This window comes from Puma concolor, chromosome E2, assembly GCF_028749965.1.
Source record: "Puma concolor isolate L17-30 chromosome E2, mPumCon1.1.hap2, whole genome shotgun sequence".
In the NCBI taxonomy this organism is placed as follows: Eukaryota; Metazoa; Chordata; class Mammalia; order Carnivora; family Felidae; genus Puma; species Puma concolor.
Genome location: NC_141681.1, coordinates 58,620,923 through 58,644,376, shown reverse-complemented (window position 1 = coordinate 58,644,376; position 23,454 = coordinate 58,620,923). Strand labels below are relative to the sequence as shown.

The 23,454-nt window shown below is 47.5% G+C and overlaps 1 protein-coding gene and 1 long non-coding RNA gene across 5 annotated transcripts; one reads left to right on the top strand and one right to left on the bottom strand.

Annotated features, from left to right (window-relative positions):
- Positions 1-329: 329 nt before the first annotated feature.
- Positions 330-14,831, bottom strand: ZNF331 (zinc finger protein 331). 4 transcript variants are annotated; one of them, XM_086690615.1, is made up of 7 exons: positions 14,676-14,831; positions 13,632-13,697; positions 12,651-12,770; positions 11,902-12,001; positions 6,790-6,837; positions 5,472-5,598; positions 330-2,162 (listed from the first exon to the last, which is right to left on the bottom strand). In XM_086690615.1, the coding sequence occupies exons 5-7, from the start codon at positions 6,796-6,798 to the stop codon at positions 826-828; spliced, it is 1,473 nt and encodes a 490-aa protein (XP_086546741.1). In that variant the 5' UTR covers positions 6,799-6,837; positions 11,902-12,001; positions 12,651-12,770; positions 13,632-13,697; positions 14,676-14,831; the 3' UTR covers positions 330-825. The 4 variants fall into 4 exon arrangements, with proteins under 4 accessions (XP_086546741.1, XP_086546743.1, XP_086546740.1 ...); XM_086690617.1 differs by having other exon boundaries at positions 12,657-12,770; XM_086690614.1 differs by lacking the exon at positions 12,651-12,770.
- A 215-nt stretch (positions 14,832-15,046) lies between these two features.
- Positions 15,047-15,581, top strand: LOC147573826 (uncharacterized). The gene is made up of 2 exons (XR_015245046.1): positions 15,047-15,104; positions 15,410-15,581. It is a non-coding gene; the product is annotated as an uncharacterized LOC147573826 (long non-coding RNA).
- The last annotated feature ends 7,873 nt before the right edge of the window (positions 15,582-23,454 follow it).

Genomic DNA, 23,454 nt, shown 5'->3' with positions numbered 1-23,454 from the left:
TCCCACCAATTTGTTACTGACTTGGGGGATTTGGTTTTCTGTGTGAGTCCTTTACCAGGTGCATGGACAGGAAGTGCCTTCTTCCTGCTGTTTTTGCTGGCTTCGTGGTTTCGCCTGACGAACAACTTTCAACAAGATCCAACGTGTAAACGTTTTATTTCACAATGAGCATCTTTTGTGTACCAAGAAACGCTGTCCACCCCAAGGCCGTGGCAGTAATCTCTAGATTACTGTTATTTTCTTCTAGAAGTCTGAGTCTTTTCTAAACCCGCTGTACCCACAGGGAAGGGGGTCTTCCTGTAAGAATTCACTAAGAGCAACGCCCATGGTAATGATGGTAAGAACAACAACAGCTAATATTTATTGAGCTTATGTGATATTCCAGATACACTTTCAAAGAGTTTACAAGTACCAGACGCAGTCACCACAACAGCAGGATTAGGTGTAATTATCCCCATTCCACACATAACGCACAGGGGGTATCAGGTCACTTCCCCAGTGAATCACAGGGAGTAAAGCGGTGGGATGGTGACGATAACGGGGAGGGAGTGTACCACGGCGGGAGGCTCTCCCGCATATGTTACATTGGCGGAGTTATTCCCCAGAACAAGTCTGAAATGAGACAGACATCGAGTGGTAATAGGAGGCTTCTATCCACTCACTGCACTAACCAATTCAGTAAAAAAAAAAAAGTCTACACGGGGTACACGGTGATCACTAAGAAAAAGTGATTTCTCCATTCTCCAAGTCTGCCTCAAGCATGACTCCTCTGAGGTCCCGTGAGCAGAAGGGTGTCTGGTGAAGGCTTTCTCGTGTTAAATCGTATCATGGGTTTTCCTTGTGTTGTGGAAGGAAGGAATGTGGGATGGAAGTTTCTGCATGTTCTTTGTGTTCAAGAGGTCTTCCAGCAGTGTGAATTCTCTCATGTTCTCGAAGATGGTTCACATGGTGACACCCCTTCCCACACTCCTTACCTTCAAAGGGCTTCTCACCCGTGTGAATCTTCTGATGCTGCGTAAGCTGATGGCCGTGACTGAAGGCCTTCCCGCACTCTTTACATTCGTAGGGCTTCTCCCCTGTGTGAATCCTCTCATGTTTCACAAGGCTCGACCCGTAGATGAAGGCCTTCCCGCACTCCCTACATTTGTAAGGCGTCTCGCCCGTGTGGATCCGCTCGTGCTGCGTGAGGTGGTAGCCACAGTTAAAGGCCTTCCCACATTCTGTGCACTTGTAAGGCTTCTCGCCCGTGTGGATCCTCTCGTGCTTCACGAGGCTCGAGCCCCAGCGGAAGGCCTTCCCGCACTCCTTGCACTCGTGTGGTTTCTCACCGGTGTGGATCTTCTGATGCTGAGTGAGGTAGTTGACTCGCGTGAAGGCCTTCCCGCACTCCTGGCACTCGTAGGGCTTCTCGCCAGTGTGGATCCTCTTGTGCTGGACGAGGCTCGAGCCGCAGATGAAGGCCTTCCCACAGTCCTTACACTCGTAGGGCTTCTCGCCGCTGTGAATTCGCTTGTGCTGGATCAGTTTATACACACGGCTGAAGGTCTTCCCGCAGTCTTTGCACTCGTAGTCCTTCTCCCCCGTGTGAAACCTCTGATGCTGGGTGAGCTCGTCACCACGTCTAAAGGCCTTCCCGCAGTCCTTACACTCGTAGGGCTTCTCGCCCGTGTGGATCCTCTTATGAATGACCAGGCTCGAGCCCCAGCGGAAGGCCTTCCCGCAGTCCTTACATTCATAGGGTTTCTCCCCCGTGTGGATTTTCTGGTGTTGCGTGAGTTGATTGCCCCAACGAAAGGCCTTTTTGCATTCTTTACATTCGTAGGGTTTCTCCCCCGTGTGAATTTTCTGATGCTGAGTGAGCTGGTAGCCACGACTAAAGGCCTTCCCGCACTCCTTACATTCATAGGAATTCTCCCTAGCATGAGGTCTCTGGTGTGGCCTACCAGAGGTATTTTCTCTACAAGTGGGCGTTTTCTCATGGTTGGTTATCACTTGATTCAAACAGCCCTGCTGAGGGCCCTGTGATCTTTCAAACTCACCTTCACACATCCAGTTAAGGCCCAGGGATTTACTTTTTCCATTTGAGTTCCATCTGGATAAATTTATTTCGTAAATGCCCTTTTCTGTAGGTAAACTCTTGGTCCCATATGGTGACTCCAAATCTGGGGGAAAAAAAATAAACATATTTGTTTCCTTCTAAGGAGAATGAAAACACAAAACTAACCACAAACCAAAAACCTTGTCTAAGAGAAATAAAACTTCTCTAGGAGAACAAACATGAATCCCCTAAGGGCTCTTGTTAGAATATAGAGTCCACTCCTGGGACCATAATACTTAATGAGGAAACACTGGAGATGCACACATTCCTGCTAAAGTCAGACAAGAAAAAGGAACTGTCTGTTAGACGCCCCACTATTTCCTATGAGCTGACGCAATTAAGCAGAAAGAAATCGGAGGGGCAGATCTCAAAAATAAAGATGATAAAGAACAAATCTGCAGATAATGTAATGACATACCTGGAAAATGCAGGAAAGTCAAATACACCACTAATGTAAAAAACAAGAATGTACAGTTGGGTAGCTGGGTATAAAATATTCTGAAATTATGTAGTGTCAGTCATATAGTGAAAAGTAGTTCTGGACATAAAGACCCAACATCGAAGGCAATAAAAGAGACAATGTGTAGGATTCACTGTAAGAAACCTGGTAAACGCGTATAAAGGAATGTTCAGGAGGATCTGACCATCCGTACGATGTTAACTCCAAGGGGCTGCAAAATCCTGAACATGTTCAACTTCCTGAGGTCACAACGATGCTACAAAGTGTTAAATGATCAACTGGGAGCATGCTAACAAGGCAGCCCTTTACTGTAGGAACTGGTAATTTTTTCTTTAAAGAACAATCTTTATCAGGTACAAATGGTGTCATTACATAACCAAGTAGTAGATGGAGCAGTTTCTCTTTAAAATAGTGCAGTGAACAAACAAAGAAGTGGTGATAAAAGATCACCATTTTTTTTTTTTTCAACGTTTATTTATTTTTGGGACAGAGAGAGACAGAGCATGAACGGGGGAGGGGCAGAGAGAGAGGGAGACACAGAATCAGAAACAGGCTCCAGGCTCCGAGCCATCAGCCCAGAGCCTGACGCGGGGCTCGAACTCCCGGACCGCGAGATCGTGACCTGGCTGAGGTCGGACGCTCAACCGACTGTGCCACCCAGGCACCCCAAGATCACCATTTTTTAAAATGTATTTTTTTAAAGTTCATTTTGAGAGAGACAGACAGCGTGAGTGGGGGAGGGGCAGAGAGAGAAGAGAGGAGAGGGAGAGGGGGAGAGAGAGAGGGAGAGAGAGAGAGGGAGAGAGAGTGAGAGAATCCTAAGCAGGCCCCTCACCACCAATGCAAAGCCTGACGTGGGGCTCGAACTCACGAACTGCGAGATCATGACCTGAGCCAAAACCAAGAGTCGGACGCTTAACCGACTGAGCCACGCATGCGTCCCTAAAATGTATTTTTTAAAGCTCATTTTGAGAGAGACAGACAGCGTGAGTGGGGGAGGGGCAGAGAGAGGAGAGACAGAAGAGCGAGAGAAAGAGAGAGAGAGAGAGAAAAAGAGAATCCCAAGCAGGCCCCTCACCACCATCTAGGCGTCCCTAGATGATCACCATTTTGAATCCCTCTGCAAAAGTGGGTCTAGGCACCGAGTGTCAGTGACAGCTAAAGGCACAAAAAGAGCCATAACCAGACGTCTTGTGATGTTAGAACATAACCACACCCGGGAAGAGGTATTAGTGAAAATCAGACAAAAGGAAAAGGAGAAAAGCCCTCAAACCTAAGAATCCAGCCAACTTGCACGAATGACACAGGGCATGGGATCACATTGTCTACGCCCCTGCTACTGGAGGCTGGTCCGCAGACCAGCAGCATCTACCACACAAGAATGGGTAGAGGGGGATGGGGTGGAGATCAGGTTCCTGGTGGTGACTTCTTCCCCACAGGCCTTGGGCCTTTGCAGCGAGCTTCCCAAATGCCCAGGGGCACACCTGCTCGCTGCCTCGATGGCACGTCCCAGGCGGACCGGCTGTCACTGTCCTCTGCACGTACACCCCCCTCTCAACCCAGGCTCTCTCCCCTGCTCCCCAAAGCAGCAAGTCACATCTGGCTTAGAAATGAAAGGCCCTTGGGGCGCCTGGGTGGCGCAGTCGGTTAAGCGTCCGACTTCAGCCAGGTCACGATCTCGCGGTCCGTGAGTTCGAGCCCCGCGTCGGGCTCTGGGCTGATGGCTCGGAGCCTGGAGCCTGTTTCCGATTCTGTGTCTACCTCTCTCTCTGCCCCTCCCCCGTTCATGCTCTGTCTCTCTCTGTCCCAAAAATAAAAAAAAAAAAATTAAAAAAAAAAAAAAAAAAAAAAAAAAAGAAATGAAAGGCCCTGCTTCCGAAGAAAGAAAGGCACGTGATGTGGGACTTAAGAAACAAATCATAAGCTCAAAAATGTTTTGATGGAGACTTCGCGAAATTTCTGACAAGCTCCAAGTCAAAGTGGTCAGAATTCAGAAAAGAGAAATCATCAAAGAACAAACAGGCAGCCAGACAAGAAGATCTTATTTTAAACTCCCAGGGGCCTTACCCCTGGAGGCAAGTACAACGGGGGGGGGGGGGGGGGGGGGGCGGGGGGGGGGGGGGGGGGGCGGTGACAGTGTGGACCTGGGCCACAACTCTAGGGTTCGATTCTTGCTTCTGCCTCCCTGTCTGACCTAGTCACCCTATGCCCAAGTATTCTCGCCTACAGATCAGATATGGCAATCGTACCGACACCATAAGCTGGTGGGGACGAGATGAAGTCGTCCCGACACCATAAGCTGGTGGGGGCGAGATGAAGTGTTTGTACACACAGTGCTCACAACAACGCCGGGTACACAGTGGGCACAGTATCAGCCACTAACACTATGGCTACTGTTTTCCAACAGGAAAACAAGACATGTCCTGAAACGTTTACAGGACATGGTCATCCAATGTTTAACTCAGGATTCAGGAATGGTAACTTTCAGCCTCACTGCAGGTAACAACGTGCAGCAAATGGAAAGTGCTCGCTTTGGTTTTACAGGAATGCTGTTCACTCCGTCTGCCTGTATGTCAGACGCTGGTTTACCAGGAAGATGAAGTTGCTGTGCGAAGCGGTTTTCCCAGGAGGTGGGTCCCCAGAGTAGCACAGTCCATCCACAGTGGTTTGGGCGGTAACACACTACCGTAATATGGAGATGGCTGTGAAATAAATATTCCAGAATCTAAATTCGCTTTGGTCACTAAGGACAGGATGCCCCAAAGGTGGGACGATCGCTGACAGAGCAGACGAGGGCGCATGACGCCCATTTTAGATGCGGCTGAGCTCAGGACACTCCTTGGGAAGGGGAAGAAGGAAGTCGGCTAGGTCCTTGGAAGGCAGTCCCGACGCTCCGGGGGGCAGGCGGCTCACCCAGGGACACCAGGTTGCTGTAGTTCTCCAGCATCACGTCCCAGTACAGGTCCCTCTGCGAGGAGTCCAGGCACGCCCACTCCTCCTGCGAGAAGTCGATGGCTACATCTGAGAACGTCACCAGACCCTGAGAACACAAACCCACACGTCCCTGATGAGATGAGGGAGCACAGGCTCAAGATGAAAGACAGGCCAGAAAGGGCTCTGTGCTGGGTCGGGCTGGACACGGACAGGACGCGGTGGGGGCTGTGACCGCAGCAGGGCCGGGCGGCTGAAGAGAAAACCCCACGGCCTGTGGGATGCCTCGTTACTCCAACCTGTCAATCCTGGGGCTCCTCCTGAGTGCCTGCCCCATAACACCTCAGCAACTGTGGATTCCTGGGGCACCCTTTCCATCCTCCAAGGGAAGGAAAATGCCTAGGGTTTTGTCTCCGAAATGTGAGCTCTTTTACCTTCGAAACTAGGGCTCATGTGTCGGAATGTTCTCAAGCCTCATGCTCATCATTTGCTAAGACTTTAAGCAGTCTTCCTACGTAATGAGCAGCATTTTCTTATTCCCTCGTGGGAACAGATTAAATTTACTACAGCTGTACACCTAGGTATAACCAGACATCCGGGGTTTTCCCCAATTCTGGGAGTAGATGATCATCCAGGACTTCTGTACTGGGTGACCTTCTTACCCGTCGCCACCCACCACCCCCGCCTTTTCCCCGTTCCTGACTTAGGATACTGGTGCAGATTCATGTGGATGGGAGTGTGGGTCTGGCAGGTTTCCTCAACAACACAATGCATCTCCTGGGTCCCCTGGTAACAGCACGGCCCCTCAGGCCCTAAGCACAGCCCTATCCGACCCCAAAAGCCTCCTGGAGCTCGAGCTCTCACCGCACACTGACACTGACCAGACAACGTGAACGTTCCCTTTTCTCGGCCTGAAAAAAGACCAGTGGAGAACGGGGAGAATTTTAGTTTTTGCATGTGGTCACATGGGACCACCACCTCCAACTCCTCAAACCACAGACGTGGCCCAAGTATTTCTCTCAAGGGACTTTCCTCCTCCACTGCTCCCCCGTTACTCCTGACAAAAACGTGAGCACACAGGAGACAGTGAAATCACTGGCTTGGGGGTGAAGTGACCATTAGCCATGCGGGGGCACAGGGCTGTATGGCATTGTCGTTCACCAGAACGGAAGACCCGAGGTGGTGGTCGGGGGGCAATTACAGGGGCCTCAGTCGGGCAGGAGGCTTCAGGATAACTCATAAAAATATCCACAGGACCTAAACATCACATTTCAAGAAGGAGAGAGAAAAACATACTTACGTGGGCCATAGTTTTAGAATCAAGAACTGATCAGTCCTCTTGGGGTTTCTTTTACCAAAGACACAAAATCCAGAGAAGCCAGAGATATACGAGAAAAAAAGAGGCATTAAAACAAGTGCACCTTGGTCCCCAAATGCCGACATACAACCTTCCTGCTCCTCTTTGTTTCCAAGCCCCGCCCCCGCATTCCTCTCCCACCATATGCACGTATCAACATGACACATGACACGTCCGGAGAGGACACAGAGGAGTTTGCGCAAAAAGGGAAATCGCTCTCCCCGAAACCCCCGGAAACCCAGCTGCACACACACATTAGAGTGGCCTGTAGTTATGGTTTTGCCTTGAAGTCAGACCTACTCTCAGCTGTCATTTCTCAAGATAACTTTTACTTTTTAAATTTTTATTTTTTTAAGTAATCTCTACCCACAGCATGGGTATGAACTCAACGACCCCCAGATCAAGAGTCGCACGCTCCAATGACTGAGACAGCCAGGCGGCCCTCAACATCGTTTTTTCAACTGCAGCGCACGGACAGTGTCGTGTTAGTGTCAGGAATACGCAAGTCTGTATCTCACGCTGTGCACACAAGTGTAGCGGCCCTGTTACACTCATTACAATGCCGCTGTGTTCCCTATGCTGTCCCTCTCATCCCTGTGACTCCAGGGCTGGAGGCCTGACCACCCTCCCCTTCACCCATTCTGCCCCTCCCCCCCCTCCCTTCCAGCAACCATGCTTGTTGGTGTTCTGCATTTATGGGTTTGTTTCTGTTTTAGTTTGTTCATTTGTTTTCTTTAAATTCCACATATAAGTGAAATCATATGGTATTTATCCTTCTCTTACTTCACTTAATACTCTTTAGGTGCATCTATTTTGTTGCAAATGGCAAGATCTCATTCTTCTTTCTCTTTTGCTCTCAACTTTTTTTTTTTTTTTTTTAAACAGTGAGAGAGGACAAGAGCTGGGGAGGGGGGCAGAGTGAGAGAAAGTATCTTAAGCAAGCTCAATGCTCATCACAGAGCCCAACTCAGGGCTCGATCCCACGACCCTGGGATCATGACCTGAGTGAAATTAAGAGTCGGGTGCTCAACCTACTGAGCCACCCAGGTGCCCCTGCCTTCAACTTCCAAGAGGTGACCTACATCACACCTGATGAGAATGTCTTTGTTTTGGTGCCTCTGGTTATACCCAACTAGTCTTAGGGCAGGAACTGGCTACACAAGAAAGGCCAACCCAGGTGTTCGGGGTGGGTGCTTTGGGTCATGATCTGATAATGAGATTAGCATGGAGACAATTAGTCAATCATGCCTGGATGATCAATCATTCAACCAACCAGGCCTGTGAAAACTCTGGGCGTTTGGCAATACTCTATGCATATTGTCCTACGTCCCTGTGACAGGGAATCCAGTCCTAACTCCATGGGGAGAGGACACTGGACACTGGAAGCTTGTTAATCTGCATCCTTCCCCTGTAATTAACTGTAACTATGAGAACAGTTCTCAGTGAATCCTAGGAATGCTTCTAGTCCTGATTTATTGAACCTGAAAGTCATTTCGGGAAAGTCCTGAACTTGGAGTTGGTGTCAGGGCTGAAGGTAACCCTGTGTGGATCCCGTGCCCTCAAATCTGTTCTGGCCTCTAGATGGGGTGAGGTTGGTCAAGACATGGCAGGTGGATACAGTGAAGGAAAGGCCACCACGTTCAGCACTGAGTCCAGAAAAGCTGACTGCATCGAGTACGATGTAAAAGAGTAAATGTTCATGAAATGCTAAGTTGGGAGAAATCCTTAAAAGACATGACTACTTCGGAGATATTGGCAGCAGAAAAATCAGTCTACCAAAACAGAATAATACAGTTGCAGTATTTTATATATGAACATATGTATGTGTATACAGATACACACAGACACAGAATAACCGTAACACATCAATAGAAACAGGAAACACAGAGAAACAGAAAGAAAAAGCCTGGGAAGTTATGCATCCCTTATGCAGAAAAGAGCTAAAAGAGCAGGTTTGAAATTTCTTGGCCCTTGGCTGGACTTCCGGAGGGTCCCCGCCACTCCCTGACAAGGCGGCTCACTGCTCTTAAACTGTAGAAACCATGTGGTTTATACGGAACCCTTGCTTTCCTCTGGGGGTCTGCAATTCTGGGATGTACCAGGCAGACGGTGCCTCTGTGACTGGGCCCTGATGAGCTTTCCTGGTGGATGACACTTCACATGTGCTGCTGTCACTCAAGCTGGGGGATTAAGCATGTCCTGGGTCACTGCACTGGGAAGGCGCTCTTGGAAGTGTGTGCCTGGATTCCTCCCGACATTGTCCCATGCGCCTGCCCCTTGGCTGACTGTGGTGTGTGCCCTGTCACCGGATAAACCCTGGCCACAAGCAGGACTGCCTGTTGAATCATGTGAGTCCACTCAGAACCACGGAACCTGCTGGTGGTCCTGGTGACCTGAACCCCGTCTGATCTTGATTTTCTCCTTCTTTTTTGAATGTTTGGTTATTTTTGAGAGAGACACAAGAGCGTGAGCAGGAGGGGCAGAGAGAGAGAGGGAGACACAGAATCCGAAGCAGCCTCCAGGCTCTGAGCTGTCAGCACAAAGCCCGATGCAGGGCTCAAACCCACAAACCGTGAGATTATGACCTGAGCTGAAGTCGGACACTTAACCGACTGAACCACCCGGGCACCCCATGATCTTGATTTTCTTAAGTACACCTCACTTGGTGTGTAACAGCAGGTGTTGGTTGGATGTATATACGTGTGTGCGTTTCTTTTAAGTTCATTAAATGGCAGGGCACCTGGGTGGCACAGTCGGTTAAGTGTCCGACTTCAGCTCAGGTTATGAACCTGTGCGGTTCGTGGGTTCGAGCCCCACACTGGGCTCTGTATTGACATCAGAGCCTGAAGCCTGCTTCAGATTCTGTGTCTCCCTCTCTCTCCTCCCCTCCCCTGCTCACACTCTCTCTCAAAAATAAACAAACTTTAAAAAATTAAAAAAAATTCATTAAATGGCCGTTGGACTCTCAAACAACAGAGAAACTTCTTTTTTAAAGTCTCTTTTTGACATGGTGGGAAAAAAAGCTCAGAATACATGATCTTTGCATTATTTTACTCATTGACTTTTATTTCCTTTCACTTCCTAATATGTAAACCAGCTCTTTGGTGCATCCCCATGCCCACACATGCTGGGGCACCGACTAGACACAGGACCAGAATTCCAAGGGGTGCTCTGCAGACATTGACAGCTGTCTCACTGGAAGGCTGAAGTGGACTTCTGAACTTGGCCTTCCAGCCACGGTGTCCTGTGCACAAATGCTAAACCACCTGACCCTGTCAGTCTTCACTTTGCATCAGACGTCATTACAGACGACCTGTAAGATCTAAAACTCGGGTAGCAAATTCCATTTTACTCCACACACAGCCCGTGCATTCAGTTATCTGGTCACGACCTGACAACCGTGAGAATGATTCTCTCCTTCCCAGCACCTTTTGGAGCACGTCACCTACGAGTCTCCACAGACCCTGACTGCAGGCTGCCCAGGGCTTCCATTCAGTCTCCCTTTCGGGCCGGGTTATGGGCAACGTGCAGGTAATGATGTGCTCAGTCATCGCTCGTTCCCAGTGCTCACACCACAGGGCCAGGCCCCTTGTAGGCACTTAACAAAGATAGGATTTTGATGCAAAATTCCTCTTTTGGGAACACTTATCCCAAGGAAACAGAAAGAGGTGTACAAATATGTGTACAAGAATGTTGAAGACTTTTTAAAAACGGGACGGCTTTAAAAATGTTTTGAGATAATTGTTGACTCACATGCAGTTGCAAGAAATAATACAGAGGGAACCTGTGTACCCTTTACCCAGCTGACCCCAATGGTAACACATCACAAAACTATAGGACAATGTAACAATCAGGACATTGATACGGATGTAATCCATCAATTTTATTCAGATTTTCCAGAAAATTGTTTTAAAAGATGGAAAAAAAAAAATAAAAGAAAGAAATAGAAATATCTCATGGTAGAGGACAGATGAAATAAATTATGGTCTGTTATAATGGCATATAATACATTTACTAACAATGATATTGACTTATATTCCTTAAGAAAAAAATTTAAGGTAAGTTACTAAGTGAAGAAAACAGGTTTAATAAATATGTGTAATTTGGGAGAAGAGGTCTTGGTGAAATTAGGAATAAGGCCCTGTGGTCTTTTAGGATGTGAATCTGAGCTCTGACAGTTGCTAAACTCCCACTGTCTGTTCCCCCATGGGTAAGACGGGGGTAAAAACAGTCTCGGGCAGGTAGGACTGCAGCAACTATTAAGATAATCTATATAAAACACAATAATACTAACAGTTACTTAATACCAGTTAGCAGCTATGATTGAAAATCAGTCACATCACACTGTTTTTATGAAAGAAACTCAAGCGTGCCTTTTCCTTTCTTCTACTGAAAGGTGCTTCTCAAACCTGTTTCTATATAATCCATGCTAACAATTTTCCGAGCCTCTTGGGAAATGAAATTCTTTTAAATCATCAGCAAAAAAACATTCTGAGACACACAAGGAGAAAATGAGGGACAGACCGGAGTCTGCACGGAAAATCCAGCTCAGAATCTAACCTGAGAAGGTGTTAAACTGACAGCACGCGGCTGGACCTCGTACTCCATTGTCAGGGGACATTTCTGTCACCTTACACCTTTCTCATGTATCTGCCCGTGCAAATGTTAGAGTATAGCTCATATCTGTAGTAAGTCAGTACTTATAGTCACGTTCTGTGAAAGGAAAATTCAAATCTTACAAAACCTAATTTTGAAAGCCTGTCTGTGTTGATAATTTGTTCATGGGATTAATTTTAAATGATGCCTTTCTAATCCTTGAAGGTGTAAATATGTGAGAGATTTTTTTTCCTAAGCAAGATGAGGATCACTGGAACACTTCTCTCCACATGCACACAGGTACAATGGGACCCACGGCTGACTTGGACGCCTCTATAAACTAACATCTGGAGAGTCTATGGCTCACTTACGTTATCACTTAGCAGGATCCAGGACTCTGAGGACAAAAACCACACATGTATGCACAGACGGGGAGGGAAGGGCTGGGCACATACATACCAAAAAATCAACAGCAATTAGCTCTGGATGGTACAGTTATGGGTAATTTCGAGTTTCTTCTTTACGGGCTCCTTAGGGAACTGAAGCTTTTGCGGCAGGCCTGAATTAATCCCATGATAAGAAACATAAGAGTCCCAAATTAAAAAAAAAAATCAACAAAGAGAAAGACCATAGTCATGGGGGAGTGGGTATATTGCAGTCATCAGGGGAACGCTGGGTGGACAGGCCTGTGACAGTCAGGAAAACGGTCTCCCCAAGATGTCCATCCACATCCTTGCCCTGGAGCCCGTGAATATGTTACATTACAGAGCAGAGGGGAGCTAGGGCCCAGGTGGACTTGGGAGTTGCTCCTCACCTGACCTCAACACAGGGAGGTACCCTGAATTTTGCCAGGTGGGCCCAACGTAATGCAAGGGTCCTTACAAGTAAGTGAGGGGGTGATAAGAGAGAAAGACCTGACCACTGAGGCAGGGTCAGAGTCACTGGGATCCAGTAACTGGGGTCCTGAAACACAAGGCTGTCACTTAGGGAGACACGGTCTTTGGAAACAAAGGAACAACTTCACAGTGGAGAAAACTGACAAACTACCTCAACCAGATGATCAAGTTCAAACTCAGCCATCGTAAATCGTGATGTATTCTTGCCATGACAAGATGAGAGCAATGTGATCTTCCACCCCCAAAACCATACACCCAGTCCAACCATGAGAAAAGCATCAGGTTCCGAGAGAGGGGCATCCTACCAAGTACCTGTACCTCTCAAAACCGTCAAGGTCATCAGAAACAAGGGAAGTCTGAGAAACTGTCTCAGCCAAGAGGAGCTTAAGGGCACATGACAGTGAAATGTAATGGGATCTCCTGGATGGCATCCTGGAACAGATGAAGAACATTACGTAAAAACTAAGGAAATCTGAATAAAGCACAGATTTCAGTTAATGATAACATATCAAACCTGGCTCATCAACTGTGAATTAATATCCCACCCTAACGTACGTTGTTAATGGTGGGGGAGACCTGGGCATTCTCATACTATCTTTGCAATTTTTCTGCAAATCTCAAACCATTTTAAAAATTAACATGGAGAATATGCAACCTGTAGCCCGCAAAACATGAACTATTTAATATGTGACCTTTCACGGAAAATGTCTGCGAAACCCTGCTCTAGACCCAGAACTCACACACGACGTCAAACTACGTTGCTTCCTACAGTTCAGACAGAGAGGCAAGTGAAACCCAGGAAAACAAATGGAGGCTGTCCAGACCCCCAACAAGATGGGGATAATACGACAAATCTCTACTTACTGCTTCCTGGAAAAAAAGTCCCTGCCTTTGATGAAAAGACCTTTGTTCAAGCCCCACTTTTAAGAGCATCACAAAGCTGGTAACTTTGTCATTCGCTGGCCCAAACCCTCAAAACTTCTCTGTTCTTATTTTGCTCTGGAAGTCAGGCCTGTGGTTAAAGACCGACGAAGTCTAGTGCCCGATTCCACCTTACAAGTCAGATCGTCCTGACCAAAGCACCCTCTAAAGCGCCACAGGGAACCTCTCCACTGCAGTCCTCTGTTCTGTGTTGTGTGCATACACCTGCCTGACCCCCATCACACCTCTTGGGCAAGGATGACTGAGGTTAAGTCCCTATCAGGGAGAACATTTCAGGCCAAGGAAAGCAGATATTCTGAAGTCCTATAAGCACAAGTCATGGACAGAATAAAAAGGGTAACTCATCTGAACCTTGACTTTAAGATGTGTAACAAGCCGTCTTCCTCCTCAGGATGCTTTTTCTGGACGACCGCTGGCCTGGGGGAAAGAGAAGGAGACACTAGGGCCTTTCTGGAGCACAAACTTATCAGGAAACACCCTCCAAGCCCACACATCCTATCTAAAACCAATCAGGAATGAGAGGGAACTGGGATCTGAGTATTTCGGAGATTCCCGGGGACCAGGCTGGAGTAACTGGGGTTCTGACATATGAAGCAGCCCCATCTCCCAAGTCAGGGACCTCTCCCCTCGGAAGAAGGAATCTCATTCCCGAGGCCCTTCGGTCCTGTTACTCTGGTAGCCCGTAAAGTCAATACTTCGTTCTAAAACAGTCATCTCATGCTACGTCTGCGCCCTTCCTGTCGGTCACTTTCGCGGCAGGGTTCGGGCTCTCATCTCCCTCTGTGACCACTGCCCTTCCTCCCCCCTCCACCCCGGGTTGGAACGTGCTCCGGTTGGAGCAGCGACAGCAAAGCTACAGGGTGCCCTGTCCCCTACTAATCCCAGCCTCGCCACCGCACATGCCGTCACGACACGCACCTTGGCCCCGCCACCCCCGCGGCTGCGCGAAGGCACCGTAACACTCCAGACCCGCCCCTCCGCCTCCCTGCTACCCGCCGCACGAAGGCACCCGTGACAGGCACGGTGGCCCATCCGACCCCCTGCCGCCCCCGCCGTGGCGCGAAAGCACCCGTGACAGGCACGCAGCTCCAGCCGGGCCCCTCCACCCCTGCGGAGCCCAGTCGCGCAATCGCGGTCCCGCCGCTGCCCCCCCCCCCCCCACTCCCGCGAAGTGCGTCACAGCCTCCGAGCTGGGGCCTGCCCCCCCGCGCGCACCGCGGCCCCGGGGACCCGGCCCCTGGCACCCCCCCCCCACCCGACGCTCCCGCACTTCTCCCCGCAGCAGCTCCCGCAGGCCAAGGCTCCGCGTCGGGCCTCCGCGCCCGGGATGCCTTCCCCACCGCCCTCCCACGCCGTCCCCCGCGCCGCTCCTCTCCCGGGAGACCACCCACTCACCGCTCGGGGCCCCACGACCCACTGGAAGTCGGGAAGGGGCGCGAGGGGGCGCAAGGCGCGAGATTAAGTCCGAGCCGCGTCCGCGGGATGCGAAGCAGAGACGATGCTAGACCTAGCGAGCCTCTCCCAGCAGGCACGTCGCCGCGTTCCGACTTCAGAGATGGGGCGGTGCGCCGGGCCTCTGGGAAATGTAGTCCAGCAGCCCGGGAATACGCGGAGCTCGAAGCGCGGCGGCCCCCTTCCCCGGCATGCAACTCTGCGCGGCCCGAAGCGCTGTGCCTCACAGACTTCTGGGAAATGTCGTTCAGAGGAAGGACTCGCGGAAGGATAGGGGTGCGGCGGTGCTCCCAGCATGCATTTCGGTCTCCTACGTAAGGATGGCTCGTCGTCTGTGTGACATCGCTCGTTGCCAAGGGGTTGATTTTCAGAGTAATTGAGACTTTTCCCTCAGACCATTATTTGACTTATGAAAAACAAAAAGCCCAAAGCAACGTTTTTTCCCCCCTCATGCTGACGTTCCTTATACAGCCGTTAACTGGGACATTTCTTTCCTTATGCAGTGGGACTATGTGGTTCCACTCTAGTATTGATCCCATCGTAAAAGCAGCACGTTTGCCTCTTTAATCACCACTCTGTAACCGAATCAGCTGTTTTAAAAACTACCTTGAATGATGATGATGTTAGTTACTTTTGGCTTTTTCTTGTAGGTTCATTTTATTCGTTCTCTATTCCAGATGCAGCATCAGTCACTTTCTCCAAAAAGCCTGGACTCCTGTTGTTTGGAAAGGACATTAGAGAACACAAACTCCGTACTCTTGGGCTGACACTGCTTTTAGTGAACAGAGGTAGGAAAAGAATTCTTGTATTCCTGTTCATAATTTTCAAATTAAATCTGACCTTATAGCATTGTTCTCTCAATTTATTAAATCCCAACTTTATAATTACTTATTGTCACCTACAACATAAAGGGAATGCTTTTTTATATTTTATATTATTTTTCTTATTTTCTTTTTAAAGTTTATTTTTTTATTTTGAGAGAGAGAGAGAGCAGAAGTGGGGAAAGGTCAAAGAGAAAGAGAATCCCAAGCAGGCTCTGCAACATCAGTGCAGACCCCGATGTGGGGCTTGAACTCACAAACTGAGATCATGATCTGAGTCAAGATCAAGAGTCGGAAGCTTAACCGACTGTGCCACCCAGTTGCCCATATTTATTATTTTTCTTAAAATTTATTTATTTTGAGAGCAAGCGGATGAGCAGGAGACAGGCAGAGAGAGAGAGAGAGAGAGAGAGAGAATTCCTGTGCTGTCAGCACAGAGCCTGACTTAAGCTCGAACTCACAAGCCACCTGAATCGAAACCAGGAGTCAGAGGCTTAACCAACTGAGCCACCCTGGTGCCCCTAAAGGAAATACTTTCAAAATAACGATGTTGATAGAACTGTGATATAACAAAAGAAAATCTGAAATGTTCTCCATAATTCTTTTTGTCCTTAGAATGGCTCCCATTCAAGATACTGCACTGTTTCTTTATCAGTAATGAACTATTTAAAAATGGTGTTGCGACGACAGGGTAGTTATTTGGAAAAAGGTCAAATTCATTCAATAGCTCAAATTATATATCAGAATAAAGTACAAGAGGATCAGAGATGTAAAAGTAAAAAAAGTAAGTCATAAACATGATAAAAATGTGTACATAACATGGAAATAAGGAGAGATCTTTCGAACTGTAACCCAAAATCCAGAAGTTGTAAGAGACACATCACAGTTTAAGTGTTGAAAGCAAAAGACAAAGAGGAAATCCTGAAGCAGCAACAGAACAGACTCATTGTATAGAGGATAACAGCAATGTGCTGACTAATGCCTGGCACTTCATCAGAAATCGTAAGTGAAGGCAGTGGAATAAGATATTCAAAGTAATGAGAGAATAATAATTTAAAAAGGTCAAAGAGGAATACTATATCCACCAAAACTATCATTAAAAAATTAGGGGGAAATAAAGACATTTCCAGGCGAACAATATGCAAAGAACTTTCGTAACTCATGAAGAAACTAACCCAATTAAAAAAGAAACAGGAGGGGTCCCTGGGTGGCTCAGTGAGTTAAGTGTCCAACTTTGGCTCAGGTCATGATCTCATAGTTTGTGAGTTCAAGCCCCACATTGGGCTCTGTGTTGACACCTCAGAGCCTGGAGCCTGTTTTGGATTCTGTGTCTCCCTCGCTCTCTCTCAAAAATAAATAAACATTAAAAAATTAAAAAAAAAAAAAAAGAAATAGGGAAAAGCCTTGAATAGACATGTCACCAAAGATATATGAATGGCTCATAAGCAAATATGCCCAACATCATCCGGCACTAGGAAAATGCAAATCAAAACTACAGTGCAATTATTACACTCTTTAAAATGGCTATAATATGAAAGAGCAAAAACACTGTTGCTGAGGCTATGGAGAAACTGGAGGCCTTACCTATTTCTGCGCAGAATGGAAAATAACAAAGCATTTTCTATTTTTAAAAAAATCTATAATTTTAAGGACATGTATTACTTTCTAGGTTATATTGCACATCCTGACTGAGAAAGAAAACAATCTGAATAACCAATTTCAATATACAGATTAAAAGGCATTGGAGGTCTCTGAATCTAATAAGGTCTGTTTCATTTTATTTAAAAAAGATTTTTTTGGGGGGGCGCCTGGGTGGCTTAGTCGGTTAAGCGTATGACTTCAGCTCAGGTAATGATCTCACGGTCTGTGAGTTCGAGCCCCGCATCGAGCTCTGTGCTGACAGCTCAGAGCCTGGAGCCTGTTTCAGATTCTGTGTCTCCCTCTCTCTCTGACCCTCCCCCATTCATGCTCTGTCTCTCTCTGTCTCAAAAATAAATAAACGTTAAAAAAAAATTTTTTTTTTTAACGTTTATTTTTTGAGAGAGGGAAACACAGAATCTGAAGCAGGCTCCAGGCCCTGAGCTGTCAGCACAAAGTCCAACGTGCGGCTCAAACCACAGACCGTGAGATCATGACCTGAGCGGAAGTCAGACACTTAACCAACTGAGCCCCCCAGGCACCCCAAACTCTGTTTCATTTTAAGCTAGAGATAGTTCCAATGTGTTGGAATCTCTTTTAATGAAGAAAAATTAATTTGTTCATATTATTTTATCAGGCTACTAAAAAAATATGAACAAAATGAAACGAGAAAATTTTAACTTGATCTCCTTTAAATATATAATGTAAAGGTACAAATATGACTTTAGCTGTTTAAATGTAGCCAGTTAGCAATTAATATTAGCCAAATTCACTTTATTTCATTAATGAAAAAAAAGATTCCATATTAGAATACCAATTAATGCAATACATCAAAATAACATATATTTTTTAATGTTTTTAATGTTTGTTTATTTTTTGAGAGAGAGACAGACAGACAGAACATGAGCAAGGGAGGGGCAGAGAGAGAGGAATACACAGAATCTGAAGCAGGCTCCAGGCTATGAGCTGTCAGCACAGGGCCTGATGTGAGGCTAGAACTCACGGACCGTGAGATCATGACCTGAGCCGAAGTCGGACGCTCAACTGACTGAGCCACACAGGCACCTGTAACAGATTTAAACAAAACATATTTGAGCACTGCTGTAGATCCTTGATAGTTAAATCCTGCCAAATATGACATTTAAAAAATTACTTTTCAGCAAGAAAATTTCAGCAAACATTATGATCAGGAGTTAACACTGGGAACATTTTCATGAAAGTGGGGCTGAGACCAGGGGCCCAGTCAGTGCTCAGCCCGTTCACCCCTGCACAGGATGCCTGAGCCAGGACCCAGAGGAAAATGGTAAAGCAGGAAACAAAACTGGAAGCAGGAGGCTAGAACAGTTATTATTCACAGATGACATGATTACAAACCTTGAAACAGCAGATCTATTTTGACTGTTTGACTAATAAGAGAATTGAGAAGGTTGGGGAGGAAGACCTTCTGCCCTGTGGTCCTTCTAGCTGAACTTAAAAATCTAACTGACACGACACAAATTAACAGGAGAAAACTAGATTTAATAGTGTACATATGGGAATCCACAGAGATGTGAAATTCAGAAGACCGTGAGGTACCATGAAGCTTACAGGGAACGAAGGAGAGGGGTATGGGTGTAAACTCAATAGCAAGGTGAGAGGAGATGTTTGGAAAGACAAGGCTGATTATACAGATGAGTTCCTTTGGTAAAGGGGGGCCTCTGTTAATACTTGTCTTCCTCCTGCAGACTCTCCTTTCCACTGTAAATTTAGACAGTTATGGGGGAGGCACAACACCTTTCCTGCATCTGCTGGTTTTTTGTTTTGCTGTGTTGTTTTTTTTTTTTTACTTAAAAAAAAAAATGTTTATTTTGAAGACAGCGCAAGCAGGGGAGGGGTGGACAGAGAGGGAGACACAGAATCTAAAGCAGGCTCCAGGCTCTGAGCTGTCAGCACAGAGCCTGATGTGGGGCTCCAACTCACAAACTGGGAGATCGTGACCTGAGCTGAAGTCGGATGCTCAACCGACTGAGCCACCCAGGCACCCCTGATGAATATTTTCAATATATAATTATCAGAAAAGCATTGAGACCTCAACTGAATGATACAATTTATTTAAAAGGAAAAAAGCTGAAACTTGAAAAAAAAATGAACACATTAGGAATCATATTGAAATATGAAATTTGAGGATACAGGAATGGAACAAAAATGGCCCCTGGGTGGGGAAAACCCTTTCCAGTGGAACACTGAGGTTGCACACACACCACTGAGAAAGGGGATCTCGGGCGCCTGCATTTTGACCTCAAACTTTCCCGTTGGGTTCTCTCCAGCTGGACTCTCAGCTCAGGAGGAAGACTCTGAAAGCAAAACATGCCCTGAGGGGAACCAATAGCTGCCCCTTCAAGCAGTAGGGTTTGCCCTGAGCCCCCCCTCATCATTGACTTCAAGACAAAGATCTCTTTGACTTTCACTGCCTACCTATCCACCGACCCACCTTTGCCCCACATTTTCCTTATAAACGTGGAAGTATTTTCAGCACTTTGGACAGTCTTTGAGAAGCGAATCCTAGGTTCCTTTCGTGTTTCACCACCGCTCCTCTCTTTGCCTTTGGATTTTGTCAGCAGGAATGGCCCAACCTGGTCTGTTTGGAACCCCACCCCTCTTGCACCCTTGCGCCCCAGCTACACCATGGTCCGGATGAGCTCAGGCAGGAAAGAAACACTACAGGACACGAGCCTGTCACCTCCGCGGATGGGTGGGGGGACAACAACGGGGAGGTCCCGGGAGGAGTGACAGGTCCCCGCCCCAGAAGCACGCGATGCCGCGGGCTGTGGAGGTGGGGGTCTCAGGACAGGGTGAAGATTGCGGAATGCCAGGCTCAGGGTGGAAACCGGCCACCCGCGCTGCCCGCAAGGGGCAGACAGTCGAGAGGCGGGAGCCCGCGGCAAGGGCAAGAATCCGTGCACCGAGTGGGGACTTCACACGGCATCGGGTCCGTGAGGAGGGTCGGCGAAGGGTACTGTGCAGGAAAACGACGAGGCCGGTAGTGTCCACATGCCACAGGCAGAGAGGCAGATCTCCTTCCGAGCAATTTTAACCGGGAACAGAGCGGATCCCAGCATTCGGATCGCCTCCAGCGGCGTCGGGATTCACCACTGCATGGACCGGCGGGGGTTGCAGCCTTCCAGCGACCCCACAACCACGTGCGGACTTCTGCGGACCGAGCAGCCGCTGCGTTCAAACCTGAACCGGAAAGACAAACTGTCCCGCAACAGTGGGACACCACTTATCCGGATCCGCTTCCGGGTCTGCCGGAAATGCGCCACGGTCGTGCTGGGGGGGTGGGGCGGGGCTTCGGCTGGCCGGGGCGGGGCTGGGCATGGTGTGTCCTGGGATCCGGGGAAGCGGGTATGGAGGCTGGGAATGGGTGGGGCTAGGAGGGTGCTGGCTCCCGAGGGAGCCGGTGTGGGGGCGGGGTCTGGGTGTGGGCAGGGCTGCGGTGAGCGCGGGGCGGTGCTGGGAGCTAGCGAGGACCGGTGGGGGCGGGGTCTGGTGGTGGGCGTGGCCTAGGCCGATCCTGTGTCCCGCCCCCGGGCGTTCCTGGATCGGCCCCACCTAATGTGGTGTTCGGGGTTTGGATTCATTTAGACTACTTAGGCGTAGTGCGGGGCAGGGTTGACTCCTTCCTGCTTTATGTATATATTTCCAACAATTTAGCGTAAACGCTTAGAGTGCTGTAGACTCTCACGCTGGAAGCCGAGATGTTTTCCTCTTACTGAGCTGGAAACGGTTGGAGTCCGAAGCCGCTTTTGCTAGCGGGTGGAGACGAGAGGGGGCGCTGGGCGGTGTACACACTGGTTCCACGGGGAGGAGCTGCAGCAACCCGGGACAAAGGGCCTGGGAGGGTGGGTGGAGGGGAATTTGAGCATCGACGTCACCAATCCATTGCTTTAAAATATCAATTAAAAAAAAAAAAACTTAAAAAATAGGCATTAATTCCTTGGTTCCTTTTTATCTTCATTGTGTTGGTCTATTACGTGCTGGAGGTGAGCTATAAATCTATGCATGTATCTTGAAATAAAGTTAGATTGCGTCTACTTGTTTGCAATTAACTGAAATTTTCTTTTGTCCTGCTGTAACCTCACATTTGATAGATGTTCTGTTGTTACCGAACCCCAAGTTCAGGTCCTTGTGGCTCAGAAGGCCCAAGAGATGAATGTTGATTGGAAAGGAATTTGAGCTTTAGTCAGGAGGCTGGCCACCCTGGGAGAGGACAGATTTGTCCCAGGGCCAACACCAAGGAAGGTTTCTGCCTGGCCCAGGGATTTTTAAAGGAGTTTGGGGCAGTTGATCCGTAAAGGGAGGGCAGTGCTCCCTGGTCTTGATTACCTACAGACTCAGTGATGCCAGCTACAGATGTTATCTCCGTGTTCTGAGGTTGTGCAAGGGGGTCTGGTTCCTCAGTGCCCAGGTGCTAGTGCTCGTGGATTTGGATTCTGTTTCATGAAGTGCAGAGGTGCTCTGTTGTTTCTAGGAAAGAATGCATGATCTATAGATACTCAAGGACAGGATGGTTAATCACGAGGGCTAAGGGTGCTTGCTAAAGCTTAACGACTATTAGGTTGCCTGGAGGAGCCCAGGTGGTTTCACTATATGTGTGTTAAAGTGGAATAAGGGTATTTCTGAGGCTCCTGGGTGGCTCAGTTGGTTAAGTGTCTGGTGATTTCAGCTCAGGTCATGATCTCACAGTTCATGGGATTGAGCCCTGTGTGGCATTCTGCTGACAGCACGGAGCCTGCTTGGCATTCTCTCTCTTCCTCTCTCTCTCTACGCCTCTCCAGCTCATGCTCTTTCTCTCTCTCTCAAAATAAATAAATAAACTTTTTTTTTTTTTTTTAAAGAGTATTTCTGGGGCACCTGGGTGGCTCAGTCAGTTAAGGGTCCAACTCTGGCTCCAGTCATGATCTCTCAGTTTGTGAGTTTGAGCCTCACATGGAACTGTGTGCTGACAGCTCAAAGCCTGGAGCCTGCTTCAGATTCTGTCTCCCTCGCTCTCTCTCTGCCCCTCCTACACTTGTGAGCGCACGCATGCGCTCTCTCTCTCTCAAAAATAAATGTTAAAAAATTAAAAAAAAAAAAGTATTTCTTAGGGGTGTGCCTGGTTGGCTCAGTTGATGGAGTATGCAACTCTTCTCAGAGTTGTGAGTTTGAGCTCCATATTGGGTGAAGAACTTACTTAAACACGCACACACACACCAAAAGTGCAAGAAGAAACAGTACTTAAACACATATATTTTATGTGTTTATGTAGAGAACTATTATAAGTTATTAAGTAAAAGTATTTCCACAGTGGAAAAAACTAATGAGTTCATAGTTCTTTGGGGCAGATAACTGTTCCTCAATTGTCAGAGGGAAAAATGTACCATATACATCAATCCTAGCATGTCAGAATTCCACTGAAAGGAAACCAGGTTTCCAAATCTTTTACAGGTTTCAAAATTTCTTGTTTCAAAATCTTTCACAAGTTTTCTCAATGATTGGGTGAGGTATTGGCACGTTGATATCTCTAAAATAATCAACTCTTCTCAAACGATGACAAGAATACGTAAAGAAAACACAAAGACATGAAAACAGATGGAGCTTATAATTCATACTGATGGAGAAGTGGCCCCAATTCTTTTTTTTAAAAATCATTATTTAAGTATAGTGGACATACAATGTTACATACACTTCAGGTAACAGTGGTTGACAATATGTTCCTCAATGCTCACCATGATAAATTTAGCCACCATAGAATGTTATGACAGTATTATTGACTATATTCCCTATACTGACTTATTTATCTTATAACTTCAAGTTTGTACCTTTTAATCCCCTTCACTTATTTCACCCTCTCCCTATTCTTCTCCCATCTGGCAAGCACATGTTTGACCTCTGGGTTTGGTTTTTTTGTTTTGTTTTGATTTTTACACTCCACGTATAAATGAAATCCTATGGTATTTGTCTTTCTCTGTCTAGTGTATTTCACTTAGCATAATACCCAATCCTGATTCTTTAAAAAAAAAAATTCTTATAGTTATTTATTTTTGAGAAACAGCGAGACACAGCGTGAGCAGGGGAGGGCCAGAGGGAAAAGCAGACAGACTCTGAAGCAGGCTTCAGGCCCCGAGCTGTCAGCACAGAGCCTGACTGGGGCTCAAACCCATGAACTGTGAGATCATGACCTGAGCCGAAGTTGGACACTCAACTGCCTGAGCCAGCCAGGTGCCCCAATCCTGATTCTTAAC